Source organism: Etheostoma spectabile, chromosome 2, assembly GCF_008692095.1.
Source record: "Etheostoma spectabile isolate EspeVRDwgs_2016 chromosome 2, UIUC_Espe_1.0, whole genome shotgun sequence".
NCBI classification, from domain to species: Eukaryota; Metazoa; Chordata; class Actinopteri; order Perciformes; family Percidae; genus Etheostoma; species Etheostoma spectabile.
The window spans coordinates 26,300,899-26,323,133 of NC_045734.1; the positions used below are offsets into that span (position 1 = coordinate 26,300,899).

Consider the following 22,235-nt stretch of genomic DNA (forward strand, 5'->3'; position numbering starts at 1 on the left):
GGAGGAATGGGCAAGAATTTCAGTCTCTCGATGTGCAAAACTGATAGAAACATACCCCAAGCGACATACAGCTGAAATTGCAGCAAAAGGTGGCGCTACTAACTATTAACTTAAGGGGGCCGAATAATTTTGCACGCCCAATTTTTCAGTTTTCTATTTGTTAAAGTTTGAAATAGCCAATAAATTTCGTTCCACTTCATGATTGTGTCCCACTTGCTGTTGATTCTTCACAAAAAAATTAGTTTTCTTTGTTTGAATCCTGAAATGTTAAAGTTCAAGGGGGCTGAATACTTTCGCAAGGCACTGTATGAGGAAGGAAGTTTGTCAGAGCAGCATGCGGTTATTCTGCTAAACGCAGACACACAGAACAGTCCATTCTGTCTCTGTAAGGCGACAGCTGTGTTTTGACCAGTTCTTTATATTAACGTTTCACAAGTTTTCACAGAAAAATGTAATTTAATTATACAGCCACCTTTCTGATTAGAAACTGAAGACTACAACCGCCATGTTGGCAGAAGCTGGATGTGTGTTTCTGGGTTTGATCCTGTACATCTCAGGTATGAACTGCTGTTCATCGGTTATTATATAACACTAATTAACTGTGTGAACTGTACAAAAAATTACAAGAATTGTTTGTAGTGGTTGGTGTTGAGACAAATTATATTATACCTACTTATTAAAATAAAAATTATTAAATGGTAGCTATCAATATCTTTACCTATTCTGCTGCTACATGATATTAATATGATCCTTTGAGCTTTTGATCTTAGCATCATTGACCAATTAGTGCAGAGAACAACGTCTGTCCAGATGTTTTGTTCATCTATTCTTCTGTTAAAGGGTTCAGGGACATCAAACGCATCTGTGCTTAAAAGGTCATCCGTGGGTCTGCCTGCTCAGCCAACGTCCCACTACAGCATGAAGTGGTACACTGTACACCAGAATGGATCTGAAACTGTTCAGAAGGAGCTCTCTGCAGATGAAAATCGTGTGACGTACAACATGTGCAGAGAGTAACTTCACTCTAACAATCAAAGATCTGAGAGAGAGCGAAGCAAAGTTTATGCTGCGAGAGACTCTGACAACCCAGAACTCTGCTGGCACAACAGAACGAGCTCCATGTTGCGGTACAGTGGGTGACAGTTATTCATCACTTTAAGACTAAGGCTAGTATCCCATATTCATTCACCGTAATCTCAGACCTGCAGGTAAAGTGATTCCTGCCACAGAGGGAAAGAGTGACACTGATGTGTACACCAGCTGTCCCTGACTGAAAACCTGCAGCTAGTCTGGTACAAGAACAGAGAGTTCCTCTATCAGGACTGGTCTCCATGGTACAACAGTGGTCGGCAGTGAGGAAGGAGTCAGCTACTCCTTGCTATCAAAGGCTACGGAGGATCTTCAGAGCCCCTCAAGTCTCAGTGGGTGAGTGACAGCATTTAGCTCCTTATTATTATTATTATTATTATTATATGATGAAACTTCGGCCTACATGTGTCATACTTTCAAGAATAATTCTATTATTCACACACTGCAACCATAAATCCTAAAGCGTCTGCTATTCAATGACTATTTGAGTTTTGACATTTTCCAAAGACCAAAACCATTTATTTTCCCAGATTCTGTCACGTCGACCTGCTTCAGTGTGACCTATGCTGAAGGGAAAATGTGTTCTTATAAGACAACATCAGAGGAAGAGCCATGCTCCATCAGATATCCCAGAGGTTAGGTTTCCAAAAAACACAAACTCCCACCCCACCACTTCTAAACCCTTTACAATCTATTTTTATAGTATATCTCTTTGTTTATCTTTGGTGATTTTATATTGTTACAATTGAATTGAATTGAAAGCCTTTATTGTCATTGTACCAGTACAATGAAATTTGGAGAGCAACTCTCTAAAAGGAAGCACAAATAGGGAGAGCTGTGAGCCGCTGCGTCTGAGCGCGCCGCCATCTTTGTTGCACAAGCACAATGACCACAGTTTTCTGGATTACTCATGCTTTGACTTTGTTACATAATTCATGATATAACTGTATTTTATGTAACTAATAAAAGAAATACATTTGTCATCCCCAAACAGAAGTACATGTTCAAAGGAGTCCTGCAGCTGACCAGAGCCATGTCACACTGACCTGTAACACAAGCTGTCCTTTGAGTGACTTCATTTGGTACAAGAGCAGACATGCAGTAGAGAAGAAAACATTTGTAGTTCCCAAAAACTCTTCTGAAAGCTACTCCTGCGCTGTAAAAGGCCTTGAGGATCTGCGCTCTGCTGAAGTCTGTGAGTATGACCCAACTTCTGGTCTGTGATGTAGAAAAAACACATATTACAGTATAAGGCAGTTAATCATGTTTGATTTTGTTGAGGCATGTTGATTTAATCTGATTTTCGTCGTTAGATTACGGTTGTAGTGTTGTTTAACAGATCTTGTTAAGTGTATTTCAGTCTCTGTTACTGGGGATCTGCTGCTAACCATAGTGCTTTATGAAGTTAACTATAGATCATAACAGTGTTATATGTGTGTTTAATGTTTTTTGGCTTACAGTGCCAAAGGGACAGTTAAATCAGACATGAATTTATTGCCACAGTAGTTACCCTACATTGAATATGCCTTGGTGATTGGTGCATACATACACAAACAAAAATATTAAGCATTAATAAGAAAATACAAAATAGCTGTTTAATACTAACAGAAAAATGTACTTATGAGGCATAGCCTTGAAGTTTGAGACTGGCAGGTCCTAATTTCTAACATTTATGTCTACAAAGTTGATATATTCTCCCAAACAGTAATTGTAGTTCAAACATTAAAAGGTAATTTTGACATAACTTAAAATGAAACGGCCTCTTGTGTTTTATCTATATTTTTCAGGTGTAGAGGATGGGAACTGCTTGATTGTGAATTACATCCGCAGGAGAATCTGTGCTCTACGAGGTTCTTCAGTGAACATTTCAAGTGAATACTTTTCCCCCAATTACCAACCAAAGGCTAAACTATGGTATAAAATAAAGAGAAGGGGGAAGGAAGAAGTGAAAGAGTCAATTAAATCTGTACCTCGTATGAAGTTTCATGACAACTTTGAGAATAACCACATCCTGACAATCAGTAACCTGAAGAAGAATGACTCAGCGGAATACACATTCAGAATCCACAGTGAGGACCAAGGATTGAGACCTGGAGTGAGTTTGGTTGTCACAGGTAACTCTTTAGATTAAATACATTATTATTGTCTGGAATTATTGACTTCTACACCATGTTATACCAGCAGTCAGCACACTGAAAGGCCCATCCACTACTAACAGACAATGTGGGTAACTTTAACGATGTTCCATAGTTTTGGTTTCCTCATCTTAACCAGACCCAGCTCAACACGTATGAGTACTTTTGCTGAAGTAGGTTGTTTTATAAGACACAGACAAAGCACTTGTTTTGTTGATTAGGTAAGAGGACTTACTGAGGATTTAATCACCGCTCTAATTATCTTTCAGGTTTGAGAGTGAAGTTTACTCCCTCTGCAGTGGTGACAGAGGGCCAGAGAGTCACACTGAGCTGCATTACCAGCTGTCCTCTGACTGACAACACAAAGTACATTTGGTACTTGAACAGTCGACCTTTGACCCCAACTGAGAAGCAAAACAAACACCTGGTTCTGGACCCAGTCAGCAGTCAGCATGCAGGGAATTACTTCTGTGCTGCCGAAAATCTCCAAAAAATCAACTCTAATGAAAAGACCCTTACTGTCCAGAGTAAAATGGGAAAATGGACGCAAGCAGCAGCAGCTTGTGCTGCTCTCCTGGTTATTATACCCCTCGCTGCCTTCTGGTGGATCAGGTGAGCAACACTGTCCTCTGCTTCAGCGCAATAACATTCACACACTAACCTGGCATCACCTATTAATTTGTATATGCACTCTTTTCTTCTAACCAGAAGAAAGAGGACTTCCAGTCAATCTCCTAGAACTGAAACAGCAGACAACCTGGATCAGGTAAAGAAAATTATTTAAACAGTTTTGCTACATTAGTGCATTGCAATCTTTCATCCTGGTTCTCGTCAGATTAAATAAATTTTGTTGCAAGCGCTACTCTGGCCACTGAGTACCTGCTATGCTAATCCTGCCATCCAGTTGAATCATTTTATATTGGGGTAGAATGATCAGCCAAAACATTATATTCAGTGCAATGTAAAATATTATTTCACCTGTCTCTTTATCAGCTAAACCTTGGCCCCCTGCGTCATGAATTCTCGGCTCAACCAACAGAGGAAGAAGAAGTTCATTACAGCAGAGTTTACTTCCCTCAGAACCACACAGACCCTCTCTACAGCACAGTCCTGCCACATCCGCCTCAAAAACAAGAAGACACCCCCTATGCTGTTGTCAACTTCAGACCCAACATGACCACTGAGTAAGCATCACTTGCTATTACTGTACAAATGATTAGACTGAGTCTTTTTAAGGGATATACTGTAAGAATAGTGTAGCTTATTATAGCATGGGCTACATGGTATCTAAGCAACTACTGGTACTATTTTGATAAAAATAAAAAGATTTTCATTGTGCTGTTTAAAGTTTACATTGATTTCCATGTTGGGATGATCAACGGCCAAATATTGGGCATATACACCCAGTGTCACTGAACACATCACTTCAGCTCAAAGGGCTGCCAAACTGGGTTACGGATTGCGAACTACTTCAACTGAGAAAAGTGCTTTCCTTATATAACCTACTTTTTACAACATTTGCCACATGTTTAACTCCCAGTACATTAATGCATTATTTTATTCACTTCCAGGCTAATGGACCTCTAGAATGTAAACATCACAGCAAGTAAAAACTTCAAAAGACTGAATGTAACAACACACCTGCCTCTGTGACAGAACTTGGATTGTTCTGTTCATCTCTGCATTTAATTCTGCATTTAGGGACTTCCATTGATGACCTTATCTACACCATAGACCGTATGATCTACACCAGCTTACAGTGAATCGGCAGGCAGGCGTCCAGCATCCTAATGAGACCTCAGGAACACTTGAGAGCGCTGATGGTCACCCACTGTCTGTTTTAGATAAAGGAAACCAGAAGCTTTTAGTTAGCCGATTCTCTCACGGTCCAGTCTGTTGAACCATATACCTCATACCTTGTCTTGTTAAGCAGGCATTCACTGTGTCAAAATACAAGGTGAGAACACCAATACTTTCCAATATGCAGAAACAACCCATAAAACAAATGTAATTTCTTTTAAACTTAAGAAAGTTAAAATTCATCGAAGTTAGGAAGCTAAGTTACAAAAAAGTCCTGCACAACTTAACAGAGTCAGTGCAATCCTACACGGGACGAACCACTTACCTACGGTGATATTTTTTAAATTAGCACCCCTTTCTGACAGAACCACAACCACAACTAGTTCTCAAACATGTTTTGTGCAACTGTAGGTGTTATACTAATCAGATTAGTTAATTACAAATGGGAAACGTACTGCACGGATGTGTCCATGACCTACTTGTATTTCTCATCAATGCTATAGGTAATCAATCACATGGAATTTACGGGTTTAAGCTAAATTTGTTTTGTTGCTTGTAGCGTTAGCTAGGTTTGTGAAGTCCTGCTTAGTGTCGCTAACGTTAACGTAGCGATACTAACCTAACGCTAACGAACATACTGCTTTCTCTAAAAATAATTGTAGCTATTATATTAAATATATTATATGTGGAGACTTACTTGGGTAACGTACCTTACATTATATATACAAAAGATAATGTACCACTTTTTAATAAATACTCACCCAACAGAAAGTTGTTTTGCATCGTTAGCTTTCCCTATTAGCGTTAGCTAGCTCAACGTTAGCTAACGTTGAGTGAAGGTCGTCTGGACGTTGTTTTTTCACATTTTATTTTCAAGAGCCGCTAAGTTTATATGCTTTTCTTATATAAATGCGTATTACGATACAACAGCGACTAGCTAACTTGTTATCCAGCCGAACGCTTGAGTTAATGTTAGCTGGTAATGCTGGTTTCTTCAAATGGCCGCTAGGGGTCTCTGTGATGACTTTTCTTTATGCCTTTTCTGGAGTTTTTTTTTTCTTTTTTTTTCTTGGATAAACTGTTTTTGTCAATGCACAATGTACAGGTAACTTTACCGAGATAACGAAATGCATGTATTTTTAAAAGATTTACTTTTAACTTCTAAAACAAATTTTAATTTATATAATCTAAGTCCTTACAATAAATTACCTTTCAATCTATCAGAGAGCTAAAGCATGACACCTTTGTGTTTGGAGTTTTAATGCTAGGGGGGAACCTTTTTGGAGTTGGTAAATGGAAGAGTTGGTAAAGAGCAACATGGTGGCCCAGTGGTTGGCACTGTGACCGTACAGCAAGAAGGTTCTGGGTTTAAATCCAGGTCGTTCTGGCCCTTTGTGTGTGGACTTTGTATGATCTCCCCATGTTTGTGTGTGTTGCCCCCGGGTGCTCCAGTTTCCCCCACCATCAAAAAACGTAGTAGGTTCTCCAGTCAGTACCCTTGATCAAGGCACTAGCTCAGGTCTGGAGTTGGTCCCCGGGTGCTGTAAATGGCTGCCCACTGCTCACTTGAGTGATGAGTTAAATGCAGAGAATGAATTTTGCAATGTGGATGTGACAATAAAAAGTACCTTTACAATTACATTAGAGACAGATATTTAAGCAAGAGTGTACATGCTACAACAAAGAGACAAAATGTCATACACAACTCAAAACCATATTAATATATTTTATTCCCATACATACAAGTATACACTTCAGTAATTAATCCAAATACAAAAAAACTGGAACTAATATGTAGCCTCAAGTTTATGTTATGCAAGTTGCTGTGGGACTTTTGTTTTTTTGTCTTTCAAGTATGTTGAAAATTCAAGTCTGGTTTCTAATCCAGTTGTCACAGTAAGTGTTAAATATGCACTCAAGCCACTTTTATAGTAGGCTGAGAGCTTGTAACAGTATGTTAGCAAGTTATCAATGGGTGAGGATAAATAATTTTAAAGTCAGTATAAATAAATTAGACAGTAAAAGGCATGAGAAACAGTACAGATGTGGGTCTCACACACATAAGGCAGAACTGGATAATCACCCAAGCTATATGACAGTAGACTTAAGATTGTGTACTTGTACTGCTTGGTCCCTTTGATCAAATGTTTGTAACAAATGTCTTGGTTGCTACTTTTATACTTTAAAAAAAACAGGAGGAATGAGGAGGTGTTATGGTTTTATCGCAGCGACTCAGAATGTGATTCGAGCTCAGATTCTATTTGTCACCAAACACTAAAGAGTGGGGGAGGGGGAGTGTTAGCTGTCAATGGATGTGGCCTGAGTCATTGTGTGCTACTTTTAGTTTTATTTGGTTGATGCCACTTCCTCATACATCCCCTGTACTCACCTATTGAAGAAAGGAAAGCTAAACACTGTTCTTTACTGGTGTATGTACAAATAGTAAACTCAACCAACCATACTAGTGATAAGGTCAGTGATAATATTGCATGATTCCACACAACTTGTCTTTCAGTAGGCTACGTTAAGTCAGTTGTACTTCTGTTAGTCTTCATTGTCTGCCTTGATTCACACATTTGCTACTGTAAACTGTTTGACATTTCAGCAGGAATATGAGAATCGCTGTGGTCGCGTCGTCTCAAGGAGTTTGAAAGAAAGAGCACATCAACAGACGTTACAATCTCGAATCAGACACGTCTCACTAATCTTTGTGACTCGTCCAATCCCTCTTGGCTTTGACTCCGCTCACGGGACGTGCATTTGCTCTCATACTCTCCGTCTCTTCGGCTCTCATGGTCCCATCTTCGCAGCCTCTCCTTGTGATTTTCTCGTGCTTTCATTTGTCCAGCAGCGCCTTTGCCAAGTATTGAAGGGTTTCCCTCTCCTCATACAGGTACATCTGGGTATCCCACAGCATGTCCACCAGGATCGCGTCACTCACCTCATCCAGCATCACCTCTTGAGACAACTGGGGACTCAATCTGCACATAAGACAATGAACACAGTGATTTGTAAAGAGTTTCAAAGTACTTTGGAAATAAAAACCTGGGTGTTTTTCTTGAATCTAAGCACTGTCCCCACTTTTGGGAAATATCCCAAGAGTAAGACCCAAACTCTTTATGAAAGCTGCCCATGCCTTTGTATCTTCTCACATAGATGACTGTAATGCATTCTGAACTGGATTACCTAAAAAAACATTGTTAGGCTGAAACTTGTTCTAAATGTAGTAGCAATAACACCAGCAAAGGAGTACATATCATACAAGTACAAGCGTCATTACACTATTTGTGACATTGATTGATTTTTAAAATAGTTTTACTTGTTTTTAAAGCCCTAAATGGTTTAGCACATTCATACTCATCTGTGTATATTCATATCTCCATATCTACACAACTAACCCTGACAGAAAAATATTATCAGCAATACTGGCTAAACCTATTAAAAGCCAGGGTCTCAACAGCTAACTCTGATCTTCATCTTCCTGTTAGGGTAGTGTAATGTGAGGGACAGGTGCTTCAGGCTGGGACAATGACATTCCTGAAAATGTTGTTTATAAGTTGTTAATAATGATGTTTAGATGGGAAAAGGAAGAGGGCAGCTTGACTCAGAGTTACGATAGAGAGCAGAGGTACTGTAGCAGTAAATGAGAACCAAGCTGCAGCAGGTTTAAAGTCAACTGACCTGCGGTAGATGGTGTCGATCATTTCACACCAGGCTCCGGCTCTGTCCACTGCACAGCCATCAGAGTCGGTACACTGTCCAGTCAGAGAGAGAGAGAAACATTTTAGAATTAGAAACAAAAAGGCAGAAAGGCCTTTGTAATTGGTTATTATTTGCAAAATATCAGGAATATTAAAATACTTCACGAAAAGTAGAAAAGAATTCTGAGTGGATTAATTAATATGAAAAAATGTACAGTTTGTGGTATTGGATAATGAGCACCTGGCAGTCATTGATTTAACCAAGGAACAGATTGAAGCAGGTGCTGTAGCGGTACTCACACAGTCCACCAGCATCTTGCCCAGCTCCTTGGCTCCAAAGATGCTCTTAGCCAGCTCCAGAGGGTTGGAGGGTCGGAAAACATCCACCGAGTTCACCACCACCTGAGGAGGTTTCCCTGGAGATACACAGCAGCACAGCTATGATATAAGTCTACAAACAAGGAGGAAGTTAGTTATTCACAATGTCCTGTGTAACTTTTCCTGTGTTGCCATCCATACTGCTGCCCTCCATCTTAAAAAAACGGAACTATAATGTAAAGGGCACCTTGGTAGTAAGTAGCATTCATCACATGGCTTATGATAGCTTATGGCTATTTCATGGTACACTTAATAGGACATAAAATACATTGCCAAAGTCTCAGTCTTTGCCAGGACATTTATTCCACTAACAAAAACGGCTGTATGCTTTTCATATAAAATACAAAGTTTATTACTAAATACAAATTTAGTTAAAAACACAAGTTTATTTTTCAAAGTCGTTGAGCAAAAGTTCAAGCCAACTGTTGCACGGACCAGTAACACGACTAAACTGAGTTCAGCTGAGGCTGAGTGTAACATTACACACACACACACACACACACACACACACACACATATATATATATATATATATATAAAAATCTAATTCCGTATTAATACTAATATAAATCAGCAGAAAACAAACTGATTGTGGATGATGGATTCCTAAAGTGATCCTGTGTTGTAAATTGATTTATGAAGAAGCATAAAATGCTTGTTTTACCATGTTCAGACACAATACAGGGGCTTACCTGTACCAAGGGAGACCACTATACCCAACTTTTTGATTTCATTTCCATGGCCCTAAGAGGGAGGAGAAGGATAATTAAATTATCTAATAAAAAACAATTGTTTTAAAATTCATATAGGTTAGAGACAGAATGTAAAAAGTAAAAATAGAATGCAGATGTCAGGTCGCCTACCTCTGCTTTTAAAGCTTTATTGTACTGATGGATTTCTGACATGGCGTCTAGCGTCGGGTTATTGGCAAGTAGCCCTCCATCTAAAAAGCGGCCCATTGGTCGAAAGTAGGTGGGGGCGGCGCCGCTGGAGCGGGCAGCTCGCCACACAAGTTGTTCTGGTGTACAGACAGGGATATAAAGGATCAAACAAAAGGCATGACACTATACTCAGAGACTTTGATTCTGGGTGCAAGCTTTAATACTCCAATTTGTGAAGAAAACTGTTAACACTCCCAAAAGATCCACATTCATCCATGCTGAATAAGCTAACGGCTGAACCATCTTATTTGCTGACAGTAAGCATGCGTTTTGTGTGGAATCCCATACACAGGAAACGTTTGACATTTATTATTATTCACTTTCTTGCTGAGAGTAAGATGAGAAGATTGACACCACCTTCATGTCTGAAAGGGGCATCAATCTTCTCATCAAACACCTGGCAAGAAAGTGAATGGGCGCATTTACCAAAACGTCAAACGTTTAAATGTGGAAAAATGGAAATATGTAATACTTTTGGTGTTGCCCAAAAACTGTGACTGACCAAATTTAAATCGTTGAGAACTTGCTCCTTTCAAACGCTCGTAGTCTCTCACTCACACAGACACACACCTTCATCTGTCACCTTCCTACGCTTTTTGGTCGGCTCCTCTGTGTATCCTACTATCAACACATCCTCATCCTCCCATCCTGCAACAACAACATGGCTGGCACTCAAACAACACAGCAGAACTGGACTTCTTCAGGAATATGATGACATGCAAAGTCAAAAGTAGGTTTTTGCATTCACCCAGTGCCTTGCTTTTTAGGTTTCCTATTCCTAAATGAACTGAGAATGTATTACTCTTCAACTGTTGAGATTACCCAATCCCAGAATGTAAAGCCACCAAATTTAGAGTTCTCTTACGTTGACGCCACCCAGTGGTAGTATGAATGCACTGCACTACCCCTCCAATACAACACTAGTGAGCACTTGTGCAGTAGGCCAACAAAAAATTCCTGGTGCCATTTGTTGAAGTACCTTGTGGCGTGACAAGCGGCTTGAAGGTGGCAGTGGTAGCATATGGGGGCACTCTTTGGACGGAGGGAGGGTCATAGTTTCTGAAGATGTGCAGCTCGCCTGGATGTCTGTCTGCTAGAACACTGGTCACCATCACCCTGTACAGAACCAAATAAATGAAATGACAACGTACATTTTCTGAAAGTGACCAATCACAGCAGAGTACGGTATTTAATGCTGAGGGCTTTCCTTTTTACAAACAGCAGAAACACAGAAAAATGAGTAAGAAATAAAGATTTCTTTATTGGAACTCATAGGCTGAATCTTCCAAGACAGCGTTAATGTATGTATGGGTTTTATATTTGCATGTGCAGAACCCTAGTGCTGGCTTTTACTATCAGTTAACATTAGAGCAGTTTACCATTTGCTAGTGAGTATGTCTAAGGAAATTGTCTTTCCTAGCGCCTCGGTATATATTTCATGCATATTGCATAGTAGACACATTTTACATCAACAGTTACCTGGGGTATTGAACATCTGTCATCTTGGTGTTCTCTCCAAACTCTTTCTTTAGGAAGTCCTCCAGTGGTGCTGATTCATAAGGGCGGGACCCTTTGAAAACCTGCTCCTTCATCCTAAAGTACAGACAGCGCAGGTACTCCATGGACTTACCTACAAATAGAAGAAAAGTAATTGTTGTTTGATGCTACAAAGCAATAATGATTGATGCTAGATACTGTACATAAAAAACAGGAGAAAATCAAAAAAGGGACACAAACGCACCATGGATTATAGCGAGGGCCAGGATGCCCCCGGTGCTGGTGCCGGCCACCCAGTCAAAGAGCTCTCTGGTTGGTCGACCAGCCTCTCTCTCCAGAGCGATCAACATCTGGATCAACACCAGGCCTTTAATACCTCCACCATCCAGACATAGCAGTCTGTCCATCCTACTGAGGACAGGATTGAAAAAAACTGTGTTTTGTTGTCTTCAGAGATGCAATACAAAATATTTGAATATACATAAATAACATTGAAGTTTCTTACTCACTTTCTTGTCTCCATTTTGGGGCCATCCACTTCAGATTTGCCTCTGCTCATAGCACTGATTGCAGCCCCCATATACACGATGTCCTCGAACCCTGCCAATTACAACAGCTATTGATATGGGGCCAACACATGGCATTATTATACACATAAAGGATGAAAATGGAAACGGGTATCACTGGGTTTTCCACAAACGACATAGGACTTTTACAAGGAGTGTCTGTGTGTGGTTTCACTGGGGGGGGGGGGGGGGGGGGGGGGGGGGAAACATCTTTTGTTTGGTCTTTGGTATTTTGAGCAAATACAAATTGCATTGGATAAGACCATCAGGTGTCCAAACGTAAAAAAAAAATAAAAAAAAAGTAAAATTGGTAAAAAAAAGAAATGTGAAAAATGAGAAGAAAAAAATAATACACATGAAATTTTGATGAATCAAAGTGAGCAATTTAAATGGAAGAATGAATGAAACAGAGCACAATGGAGGGAGGCCAGGAGGAGGGATGGCGGTGTTACCTATGCCTGCAGGCTTGGCCTTGTCGGAGAAGGGGGGAGGACTGCCGGGGGAGGGTGGGAGGCACCGCTGGACCCCTACACTACACAGCATGTCCAGCAGTATCTTTCTATTAGGACCTTTCATGTTAACACAAGCACACACACAAGCCAGCAAACATGTTAGGAGTGCACATACACACACCACAAAAAGCAGGAAGAGAGATAATGAGAGAGAGAGAGATAGATGGGAGACAGAGAGAGGAAGAGAGAGAAAGAAATCAAGAACATAAGCCAGCTGTTAGCAATTACCGTGCATTTTAAAAATCAATAAACAACAGGAAACCATTGTTATTCATTCAAAGCATTAAGAGGGTGGTTTCATACACAATCATCTCTATGTGCAGACAACTAATATGCTCATGCAATTATCTCAGTTTTTAATAGAAACACAAATTTAGAAGTAACAATGTGCTGATCTTCTATTAAAAAGATTTCAAAATATTTTCCATGCAACGCCATTTAAAGCTTGCACTGTATAGTCAGGGATTTCTATCAGCTGCCAGGAACTACAGAAATATTAGTTATGTCTGACACAGTCACAGCCAGAAGGCATTGTGATACAGACCGGAGAGCTAATGTGTCAAAGAAGCAACTCAACTGTTCAGAATTTATTCCACAATGGGTGGGCCTCTATTGTAGATTTACTAGTGGCCAGAAAAATTTAAAAAAGAAAACTGCATTAATGCTATCTTATATGACATAACTAAAAGTAATAATAAGTGATTATGAAATGTACCACCCGGTAATTTCTGAAATAAAGGAGCAACATTTTTGGGCTTTGGTAACTGAAATAACTGTTTAAATGCCATTCACTTGTAGCATTGCCCTCTACTGTTGAGAAGTTGAAAATAGGAATACTGGGGGAACTATTGGAATCACAACAATTCACAGACCAGATCTTGAGTTTTAGTTTTTTGAATAACTCTTTATCTGCTTTCTTCCTCTTTGGACTCTTTCTTTTTCTAATCGTACACTACATGACAGTAAACTTTCTATTTGCACCTTTAAAAAAAGACATTGAATGTGTTCTAACAAACCGCCGCAGTCCCAAAACAATGTATTAGTTGCAGGAACTGTAAAGCAGGATTTAATAAATACACTAAGCATTGCTTGACATTTGTGATTTTGTAAATCATTCATTACATACCCGACCATTGCCGTGCAGTAGCTCTACTGTAGAACACATGGATTTAAATGAGATTTCTTGTTATAATAAAGTTCAAACAGGCCTGTTAGGTCAAGCATATTAAGTTCCGTAAACTCATTACTATTCTTGTTTGCCTCCTCTTCCTTTACTTCATCCTCCATATACTGTACCTCCTTACCTCTTATCTCCTCAGGGTTTTAACTTCTTGCTCCCTTCTCTCTCTCTCTCGCGCGCTTGCTCGCTCTTACCTTTGCTGATGCGAGCAGCGATGAGTCCAGGGGTTTCTCCCAGGTCGTTGTGGATCTCCACATCAGCCCCGAACACAATCAGAGCTTTGATCAACTCCATGTGGTCCATCTAATGAACAGAGAGTCACGCAAATGGTGATTTTCTTTTCACAGCAAAGTAACGATAAAAGGAAAAATACACTTTAGAATGTTCTCAATATATTAGTGGGTACAAAGCTTTTATGTGAACGCAATTTCATGTTTAAGTAGTTACATAAATAACACAGTTGCAACAAGAGAACTTTTTTTTTCTCCAGTTTTTCCTGTTGAAAAAAATCTGAGTTGTGCATCTTTGATTGAACACCAAACAAACAAGAACAGTTGTTATTCAAGAAATGTCAGCAAGAAAGAACTCGAGAGAGAGAGAGAGAGAGAGAAAGAGAGAGAGAGAGAATATCTTGTAGTGTAAGCATGCTAGCCATTACAGAGAAGCAGATCTGTGAAGTTTGTTCTCATACTGTATGTGTGATGCAACCTGGTATTCTTATTAGCCAGAGTTTAAAGACTTCTGCAATCTTTTAGTTGTTTTCCCTCTTCCAAAAACTATGTTGCAACCGCTCTGCAAAATCATTCCATGACATTTGTCTTTGCTTGAGTGAACATTTCAACTGTTAGTAAGTGATTACTGCTTTTATCTGGAAAATAACAAGACAGAGATGATCACACACACACACCTTCACCTACCTACGCACACACACACACACACACACACACCTTCACACACACACACCTTCATAGCGAGGTGCAGGGCTGTGTTTCCATCCTGGCCCTTCAGGTTGGTGTTCGCCCCGTGGGTGAGCAGCACCATGGCCGCCTCAAAGCGGCCCTTCTTGGTCAGAATATGGAGGGCGCTCTCTCCGGTCTTACTGAGGTAGTTCACTGCACAGCCGTGTTCCAGCAGCAGACGACACATCTGGCAAAGAGAGAGGAAGATTTCTTTAAACATCTGCTTGATATTTCCCCTCAAATGTCAACTTAGTCTTAGTAAAATTATTGTTGACATGAATGTCTTGGTTTGGTAGGCCTGAGCACCCAGAGCAACACAATTCCAGGCCACTATCACTGGCTGGGAGCTGTGCCATCAGTTTAAGCTGAATTAAAGTTTTGTAATAGTTGCTTGAACTCCAACCGTTAGCTAACAGAAGTTAATAAACAGGTCATAAATCTTATTGTTGTAAAACCAAAGCATTAACACATACATTTCTCTGGATGTATACTACAAGGATGCAAACACGTACTGTAAATCAAAAGTCTCATTATGAATTCTAACCACAAAACAATAATATTTTTCACCTCAGCAGTTTTGGACCAGTGGAGAGGCGTCCCTCCATACAAAGAGTCCTCCGCCTGGAGCTGGCCCGGGTCTGCTTTGAGGATCTCCTCCACACAGCTGACAGTCAAACACAGAATAAAACAGGAATATTTACAATACATTAACTAGAATAGATCATTTAATATCTCTTAAATAAAACAGCATAAAAGCCAAGAGGTTTTATTATTTTGTAATTTTGGTAACAATTTGTCTCTGCCGTTAGAACAAAGAATCTCTCTCTGTGGAAACTAAATTTCACAACTTCAGCAGTTCTCTATCCAACATAGGAATTCAATTCAGAGAGCCAATATTATTATTAATGCAAAAACTGGTTATAGAACAAGAATATATCTTCAGCTAAAGGTCTATTTATGATGGAGGCAGGTGTAGTGTAACGTGGGTTACCATTAATTCAAAACCACATGCTCTTTAGTGTTATTTCAGTCTGGGACAGTAACTTTGGAAATTACATAATGGTAAAACACATTCATCTGAACACCTTCACTAAAGCTTGATTTATACTTCTGTGTAAAATCTACCCCGTTGCTACGTACGCAGGGACTTGGAAACACACATCTACGCCGGACCCTACGTGTTTAGCCTGACGTGCGCCTCTCAAAAAATTTAACTACACATCTCTCGGCCGTGGCTTGGCAGAGTTGCACAACGCACACACCAACACACAAGTATAATCATCAGGCCACTAACCCTTGGCTACGGTGAAAGCTCTGCGTGGAGCAGTTCTCCACAAAACCATAAATCAAGCTTAAGACTGATCACTGTACTGATTACAAGCTACAGAAATAATACTACATCATGCAAGTCATTATCAGACCTTTAACCCCACTCACCCCTTCTCACTGTACTTCATGGCACTGTGGATGGGGTAGCCAGCACCGCCGACCACGCCACACTTAGCCCCGCCGCCCAACAGAGCTTTGACGGACTCCACGCGTCCCAGACGGCAGGCCACGTGGAGCGGCGTCTCCCCGTTGTTGTTCAGCTCATCCACCCCCGAGCACATCCGGGAGCACATGACCTGAATGAAGAAAGGGTGGAGTGATAGATGACAGCATGGTGGGGGAGGTGAAAGGAGGGGAAATTGTGTTACTATACAGTTTAAAGGGTGTGACTGCTTAATTACATCTTGAAACCTGAAACAGTGGCGTCCTACTTGGGTCAATCAGTTGAATTTTAGGAACACTGAAACACGGCGGTAGGATCATTCGACAAGCGTTGTTCAAAATGTGATCAGATGGAAATGAAACTTTGATTTCCCTCCAGCGGAGTCTCACCTGGATGATGGCAGGAGTATCCTGCTTGGCGGCACAGTGCATGGGTGTCTCTCCGTTGCGGTCTCTGATGTCGGTGCGAGCCTGGCTTTCCTCCAACAGCTCCTTCACACACGCCGAGTCGCCACGCTCACATGCCAGGTGCAGCGGCGTCTGACCTGATGCATCCCGTGCATTGATCTGACTGGAGACAGTGAGATTACATAACCACAGAGGTCGTTTTGCACAGTTTAGCCACTAGATTAATATGATGTATTATCTAGTGCTGTTAGTTAAACACTTTATTAACAGTGTAAACGCAAACCCATTTTAACGGCATTCATTTTTTTATTTAAAAGAGACGAAGCTGAACCAGAAGGCAAACCTCTCATTCAAAACATTTGCACAAAGCAAGCCAATCCACATTCCATGTTGATAAGAGCATTTACATGAGAAAGAAATAATGGGACAAAAAGAAATCAAGAGACATTTAGAACAGATAAACAGGTGTGATTAATTGCGAGTTAACTATGACATTAATGTGATTAATCGTGATTAAATATTTTAATAGCACAGTATTATCATTTTTGGCTTCCAGGCAGCCTTTGTTATCCAATCATATTCCAACTTTGAGAGTGAGCTTACAGAGACTTTAAGCTTGCTTGTGATAAATAAGAAAACCACTACAATGAACCTTTAGCCCACTTTTTTGGAAAAAGTTACATGATCATTGTGTGGTAATGCAGATCACATAGGGACAGTTTGGACTGTTTTTTTCCCTTGTCAGTGCACTGAAGTAACTCCAAAGTCCCAGATCCAAGACTTGGCTGCAAAATGCAAACTTTTCAACCCAAGATAAGACATAATTTCACTTCCCATGTCCTGTTTTATGATGTTCATGTTTCCTCATTGTGTCTTAGAAATTAAATTTTCCAGGTACAATGTTTGTAAATGCTTTTTGAAACACTCCCACATGTTGGATGCCTTGTCCTATAGACAATGTTAGCAAAACTATAGCAGCTAAATATTTCCATTGGGAAAAATTGACGTGATAAATTGACTATATTGAGTAGCTTTCAAGTAAAGTTGTGCAAGTTGATAATCATACAGTGCTGGAATTAACCAAAAACAATTGCTGCACCAAATGAGCAGCGTAATGTCAAGTTATTTTGACATTACGTTATTTTGAGTGAAAATCTGCAAAACCACCACTGTTGTTACAAACTTATTACAAATACCGGTAGTTGATAGTATTTGTCACACAATAGAGTTTTCATACTGACTGCGTCACAGTAAATGCTTCTGTAGAACAGGCTTACACTTAAAATCCTCTGTTGGCAAAATCCTTTTAAAACATCATTTTGAACTCTTTTTTTGAAGCATTTTTATCAAACACTTCCAATCTTACCTCTGGACATAGTTATGTTTGAGACACTCTCTCAGGCCTGTCTCCACGGCGATGTGGGCAGAACTCCAGTCCGGGTGGTTGCGGATGCAGTCCACGATGGGCTGGGTGGTCTCAGCCTTCAGAGGCAGTGTCTCGTAGAAGGGGCGGAGCTTGAGGGCATATTGGGGGAACCAGTTCATGGCGTCACCCTCCGACGCCACCTGAAACAGCCTGGTTCACAAAGTGCAATGATAACACAGTCACCTTCCACCATTAGGGGAAATCTGAGTAAGTGCCCACAACTCTGGGTGTGTGGTTAAACTGGTACAAATTACAGAAAAATCTATTTTTCTTTACCATGAATTAGGATTTCCTGAGTGCCTTTAAAATTCCGGTTGGCATTTGCTGTAGTCATTGACTTCAAATGGCATGTTTTTTTCCCTCGAATGTGACTTTTCAAATTAGTTTTTTATTTATTGTATAATAAGCAAAGACACACTCCAGTTTTCACTTTTGTTTCTCACTACTAATTATTTTTTGTAACCCAAACATCCACAATACAAATGTTTTAATTATGATTTAGACAAATCTCGGGAGACTTAACACAACAATGATCAATGTATTTTTAGACGCTGTTCAGTTCTTAAAACCCTTTTGCTTTTGGTTTCAGTTATGGCAAAACGTATTGCACCTTCATTGCTTGAACACTGCTTTTCATACTGTATCTATGGCTGAATGACTTGACACTGACTAATTCAAGATAAAGGGCTTTGATCTGGAGAAGCTGACTTGATGGGTAAGGGTGCAGGTCAGTAGCGATCTTAGGTAAATCAATAAGATTGTATGTACACTGAAAATAGTAACCAAATATGCAGGGGTTTATAAATCTTATAAACATACTTGTGTTCATTTCAGCTGACATTTGCGCACTTAACCCCAGTTCAGTGGCTGTATAAGGCTATGTGTGGCCCATAGCACACTACTCTCCCTGTCCTATGAGATCAATACTGACCTTAGAGTCATATTAGGCGTCTCAGGGCACATAAGCAGACAGTCCAATGACTGGCACTGGGTGTTTTTGTACAGTACCATGCGTCCCTCCTCTTTCAGCACGACTTTGCCTCCTCCACTGTAGTCGGACAATGGGACATCCCTCACCCGGTAGGGGTTGGTAAAGAGGGTTGAAACAGAGGACACTGTGTCCAACAGCCGGCCTAGGAACTGCATTGTTACCTGAGAACAAAGAACAGAGAGCTTATGGAGAACTCAGACTATCTGTAGCACAGTTTCAATGATCTCTAATTGACATAAAGCAGATTTTATCAGCAGGTGCAGAAATGTTTAGCTCTGCCCGCTCTACCGCAACTTGTAGGATTGTTGTCATCAAATAAATGATGTATTCTAACCCCAAGGCAGGAATTTACCTCCCGAGAAATAGCAACAGGTGTAATTATCCCAGATATTATATATTATATGGTTGCTGGCGATCTCTAATTTGTGGTTAGAGCAGTGAAGTAATAAACAGCAATAAAAAAAACTATTTCCTGTAAGGTGACGTTGTAGCTAATTAGGCCTAACTTATACTGTCGTTGTACCAGCTGGGTTACTACATAACCACTAGGGTTAGCAGTCACCTCTCCATTTCCTATTATTGTTATTATTATTTATTTTTTTAAATTCAGAATACAATTTAAATATGCAGTGAACAGAGTTCGTCTCTCCAATTCGTATGAGCTTCACTCCAAGACCTTCTAACGACGATGCAAACTGAGGCTGGTCCTCATTTAAATAATGAAGAAGGGGCTCCATTCATGCTGCTCACGAGTTCTAGTTATTTAGAATCAATTGGACATGATAACGTTACGCGCTTAACAACGAGCACTGTCAACAAAGACCCATTTAGTTCATGTTTTTAACATAAATATCCCACATATTTTGAGCATGCAGTCGTTTAGTTAAGTGTAGCTAATCGCATTACCTCGTATACACGCAGTTTAGCTTAGCTGCTATCTGTCCACTCGAATCTTACCTGCTTGCTGTCTTCTGTCTGCGTGGTTGACTTCTGACAGCGACATCAACAACCATGACGTGCAACCCAACTTGCTACAAATCGTGATTGACGGGAGTTGCTCCAATCAGAGCTCAAGGAACTGACATTGCTAGGTAAAAGAGGTGGGGCATAATAGATAGAAGATGCTCGTGTTTTCTCCTAAAGAGGACCTTTAGAATGATAGAAGTAGCCTATTCAAATTCTATTAAAGAAAAGGTAGAAATACAACAGAATAAACATACTATAGTTATTCACAAATGTAAAAGTACTCATAATGCAGAGTGGATACTGTCAGTGTTGTTCTATTTACATTATTAGAAGATAAAAAGATGGAGGCTACTTTGTTGTTGGTCAATGAAGCTATGTACTTTTGGTAGTTTAAAACAATGGGCCATATTTTATAAAGTATATGTTCTGAATGTAAAATCAGAGTTTGAGAAGTAGGGTACCTATATATAGACCTACCTTCAGGTACATGTGGTAAAGTGGAAAGCACAATATCTTTCTAAGTAGTACATGTATAAAGTATAAAGTAGCATAAAAATGGAAATACTCAAGTAATGTACAAGTAGGCTACCTCAAAAAGTACTGTACTTGAGTAAATGTACTAGTAGTAACCTTCCACAACTGGTAGTGTCATACATTTTATCATTGTGTATAAACATCTTTTTCTTTTTTAACAGTATATAAACCTTCAAAATCAGTCAATGGAGCAACTTGAGATCCCTGATATTTGATTGTTTAAAATGAATAAATATAAATAAACAGAATTACATGTCAATTACCTTTTTTCAGCAACACAGAAAATAATTAAAGAAATAAATAAAGAAAATATTTTTCAGGAAATCCCACCTGCCTTTTGCTGAATTAAATCAAGTTTTGACCCACTTTCATTTTTACACCCAAATAACAAAAACTCATTTGTAGTTTCAAGATTTCAGTTGACTGTTGTCTCATTTAGATTGAACAACTTGTCTGAAAGAAAAAAGCAAAAAAAAAAAGTTAACGTTAAGGGAGACAGAGATGGGCCGTGGCCACCCTTGAGTACACTGAGGTCATGTTCTTTGTATTTTTTCTGGTAGTTTGTGAGTTTTATACGTATAAAGAGGTTTGTGTAACCAGAGACATTCTACATTAAAATAGGATGTTTCATTGCTATTTTTTTTTAATTCAAAATATTATTAATATCACTATATTTAAATAATACAAATAAGAAAAATATTTTAAAAAACAAACAAAATCCATCCATTATCTATGCAAATACTTTGCAGGGATACAGGGGGCTGAAACAGCTGTTGGCCTTTTTCACAGACGACCTTTTGACATGTCACAAAGTGCAGGCGTCATGAATAATAGAATAACGATGGTTAAAATGAATATAGCCGCTTCAGTTTCAGGGTTAGGTTTTAGGCCAACTAGTAATGTGCATGATCACTCTCTGACAAGTAAAAATGTGTGTTGTGAAAAAACCTGGACTTTATATATATACAAATCTAAAAAGTACAATGTAAAATAAAAAAGAAATAGGCTCCACCCTACGCTTTGTAGAGAGTTACTAAATATATAAAGTAAAAAAAAACAATCTAAAATAATTTTCTGGGGTGGGCGGGAAAACTCAGGCCCTTAAAATTCTAGCTACAGCGCTGGACAGATGTGAGTTTTAAATTAAAAGTTAAAATATTAGTATTTATAATATTGTAAATTTGAGTTTTCATGTGTTTCAGGGAGGAATTCGCAGGGCGCCAATTGTCATCAGCACGGGCGGATCTACAGGTGGGCAAGTTGGGGCAGCTTTTTTTCTTATTTTAATGCTTTTAACATGTAAAAGTGGATCGGCTTTCTGTGTGCAAATGTTTTTTTTATTGAAAACAACATTGGCATACACTGTAGTGTTCAATTTCACACTGACATTCACACTTGGAGCTAATAATCTCTCACACAATGTAACCCTGTCCATCAATAAAAGGGTGAAAAATTCACACAAACAGCCCCTTTCTAAAGAATCAAAACAGGGCGATACAAAATAACATTACAAAGTGACATCCTGACAGTGAAAACAACCTTTCTGAATGTACTGATGTGGCCGGTGTTGCTAGGTAGACCTACTTCAGGGCCTTGCAGGCCATTTCACTGTGTGCCCCATTGAGTGCAGACTGGATGTGCTGCGATGATAGCTCAGTTCA

General features: G+C 39.6%; 2 protein-coding genes and 1 long non-coding RNA gene across 9 annotated transcripts in view; 1 reads left to right on the forward strand and 2 right to left on the reverse strand.

The window, feature by feature from the left end:
• LOC116700387 (B-cell receptor CD22) overlaps positions 1-5,049 on the forward strand; it is a gene marked incomplete at its 5' end in the record, with an annotated part of 13,844 nt that extends 8,795 nt beyond the window's left edge. Inside the window, 7 exon segments of the mRNA XM_032533525.1 lie at positions 1,620-1,724; positions 2,084-2,284; positions 2,877-3,203; positions 3,494-3,836; positions 3,933-3,990; positions 4,218-4,408; positions 4,796-5,049. Coding sequence (XP_032389416.1) covers positions 1,620-1,724; positions 2,084-2,284; positions 2,877-3,203; positions 3,494-3,836; positions 3,933-3,990; positions 4,218-4,408; positions 4,796-4,811 — 1,241 coding nt within the window.
• The window catches only part of LOC116700404 (uncharacterized), a 12,279-nt gene extending 6,243 nt beyond the window's left edge, over positions 1-6,036 (reverse strand). The window contains exons 1-3 of one of the 2 annotated variants that reach the window (XR_004334644.1): positions 5,786-6,036; positions 4,866-5,059; positions 2,136-2,307 (exon numbers count right to left, since the gene is read on the reverse strand). This is a non-coding gene — a long non-coding RNA (uncharacterized LOC116700404). Of the gene's footprint in view, positions 1-2,074; positions 2,308-4,865; positions 5,060-5,785 lie in introns of those variants that run through there. The other variant, XR_004334643.1, reaches the window with a different exon arrangement.
• A 700-nt stretch (positions 6,037-6,736) lies between these two features.
• Positions 6,737-20,217, reverse strand: pla2g6 (phospholipase A2, group VI (cytosolic, calcium-independent)). 6 transcript variants are annotated; one of them, XM_032533473.1, is made up of 19 exons: positions 20,032-20,217; positions 19,015-19,235; positions 18,024-18,233; positions 16,640-16,820; positions 16,196-16,383; positions 15,326-15,422; positions 14,763-14,945; positions 13,994-14,102; positions 12,560-12,676; positions 12,051-12,141; positions 11,786-11,952; positions 11,524-11,674; positions 11,024-11,160; positions 10,615-10,692; positions 9,967-10,121; positions 9,796-9,847; positions 9,026-9,141; positions 8,706-8,779; positions 6,737-8,005 (listed from the first exon to the last, which is right to left on the reverse strand). In XM_032533473.1, exons 2-19 carry the CDS (start codon positions 19,227-19,229, stop codon positions 7,861-7,863), a joined length of 2,466 nt encoding a protein of 821 aa, XP_032389364.1. In that variant the 5' UTR covers positions 19,230-19,235; positions 20,032-20,217; the 3' UTR covers positions 6,737-7,860. The 6 variants fall into 6 exon arrangements, with proteins under 6 accessions (XP_032389364.1, XP_032389374.1, XP_032389405.1 ...); XM_032533483.1 differs by having other exon boundaries at positions 7,357-8,005; positions 11,786-11,949; XM_032533514.1 differs by lacking the exon at positions 12,560-12,676 and having other exon boundaries at positions 7,357-8,005; positions 11,786-11,949.
• Between the last annotated feature and the right edge of the window lie 2,018 nt (positions 20,218-22,235).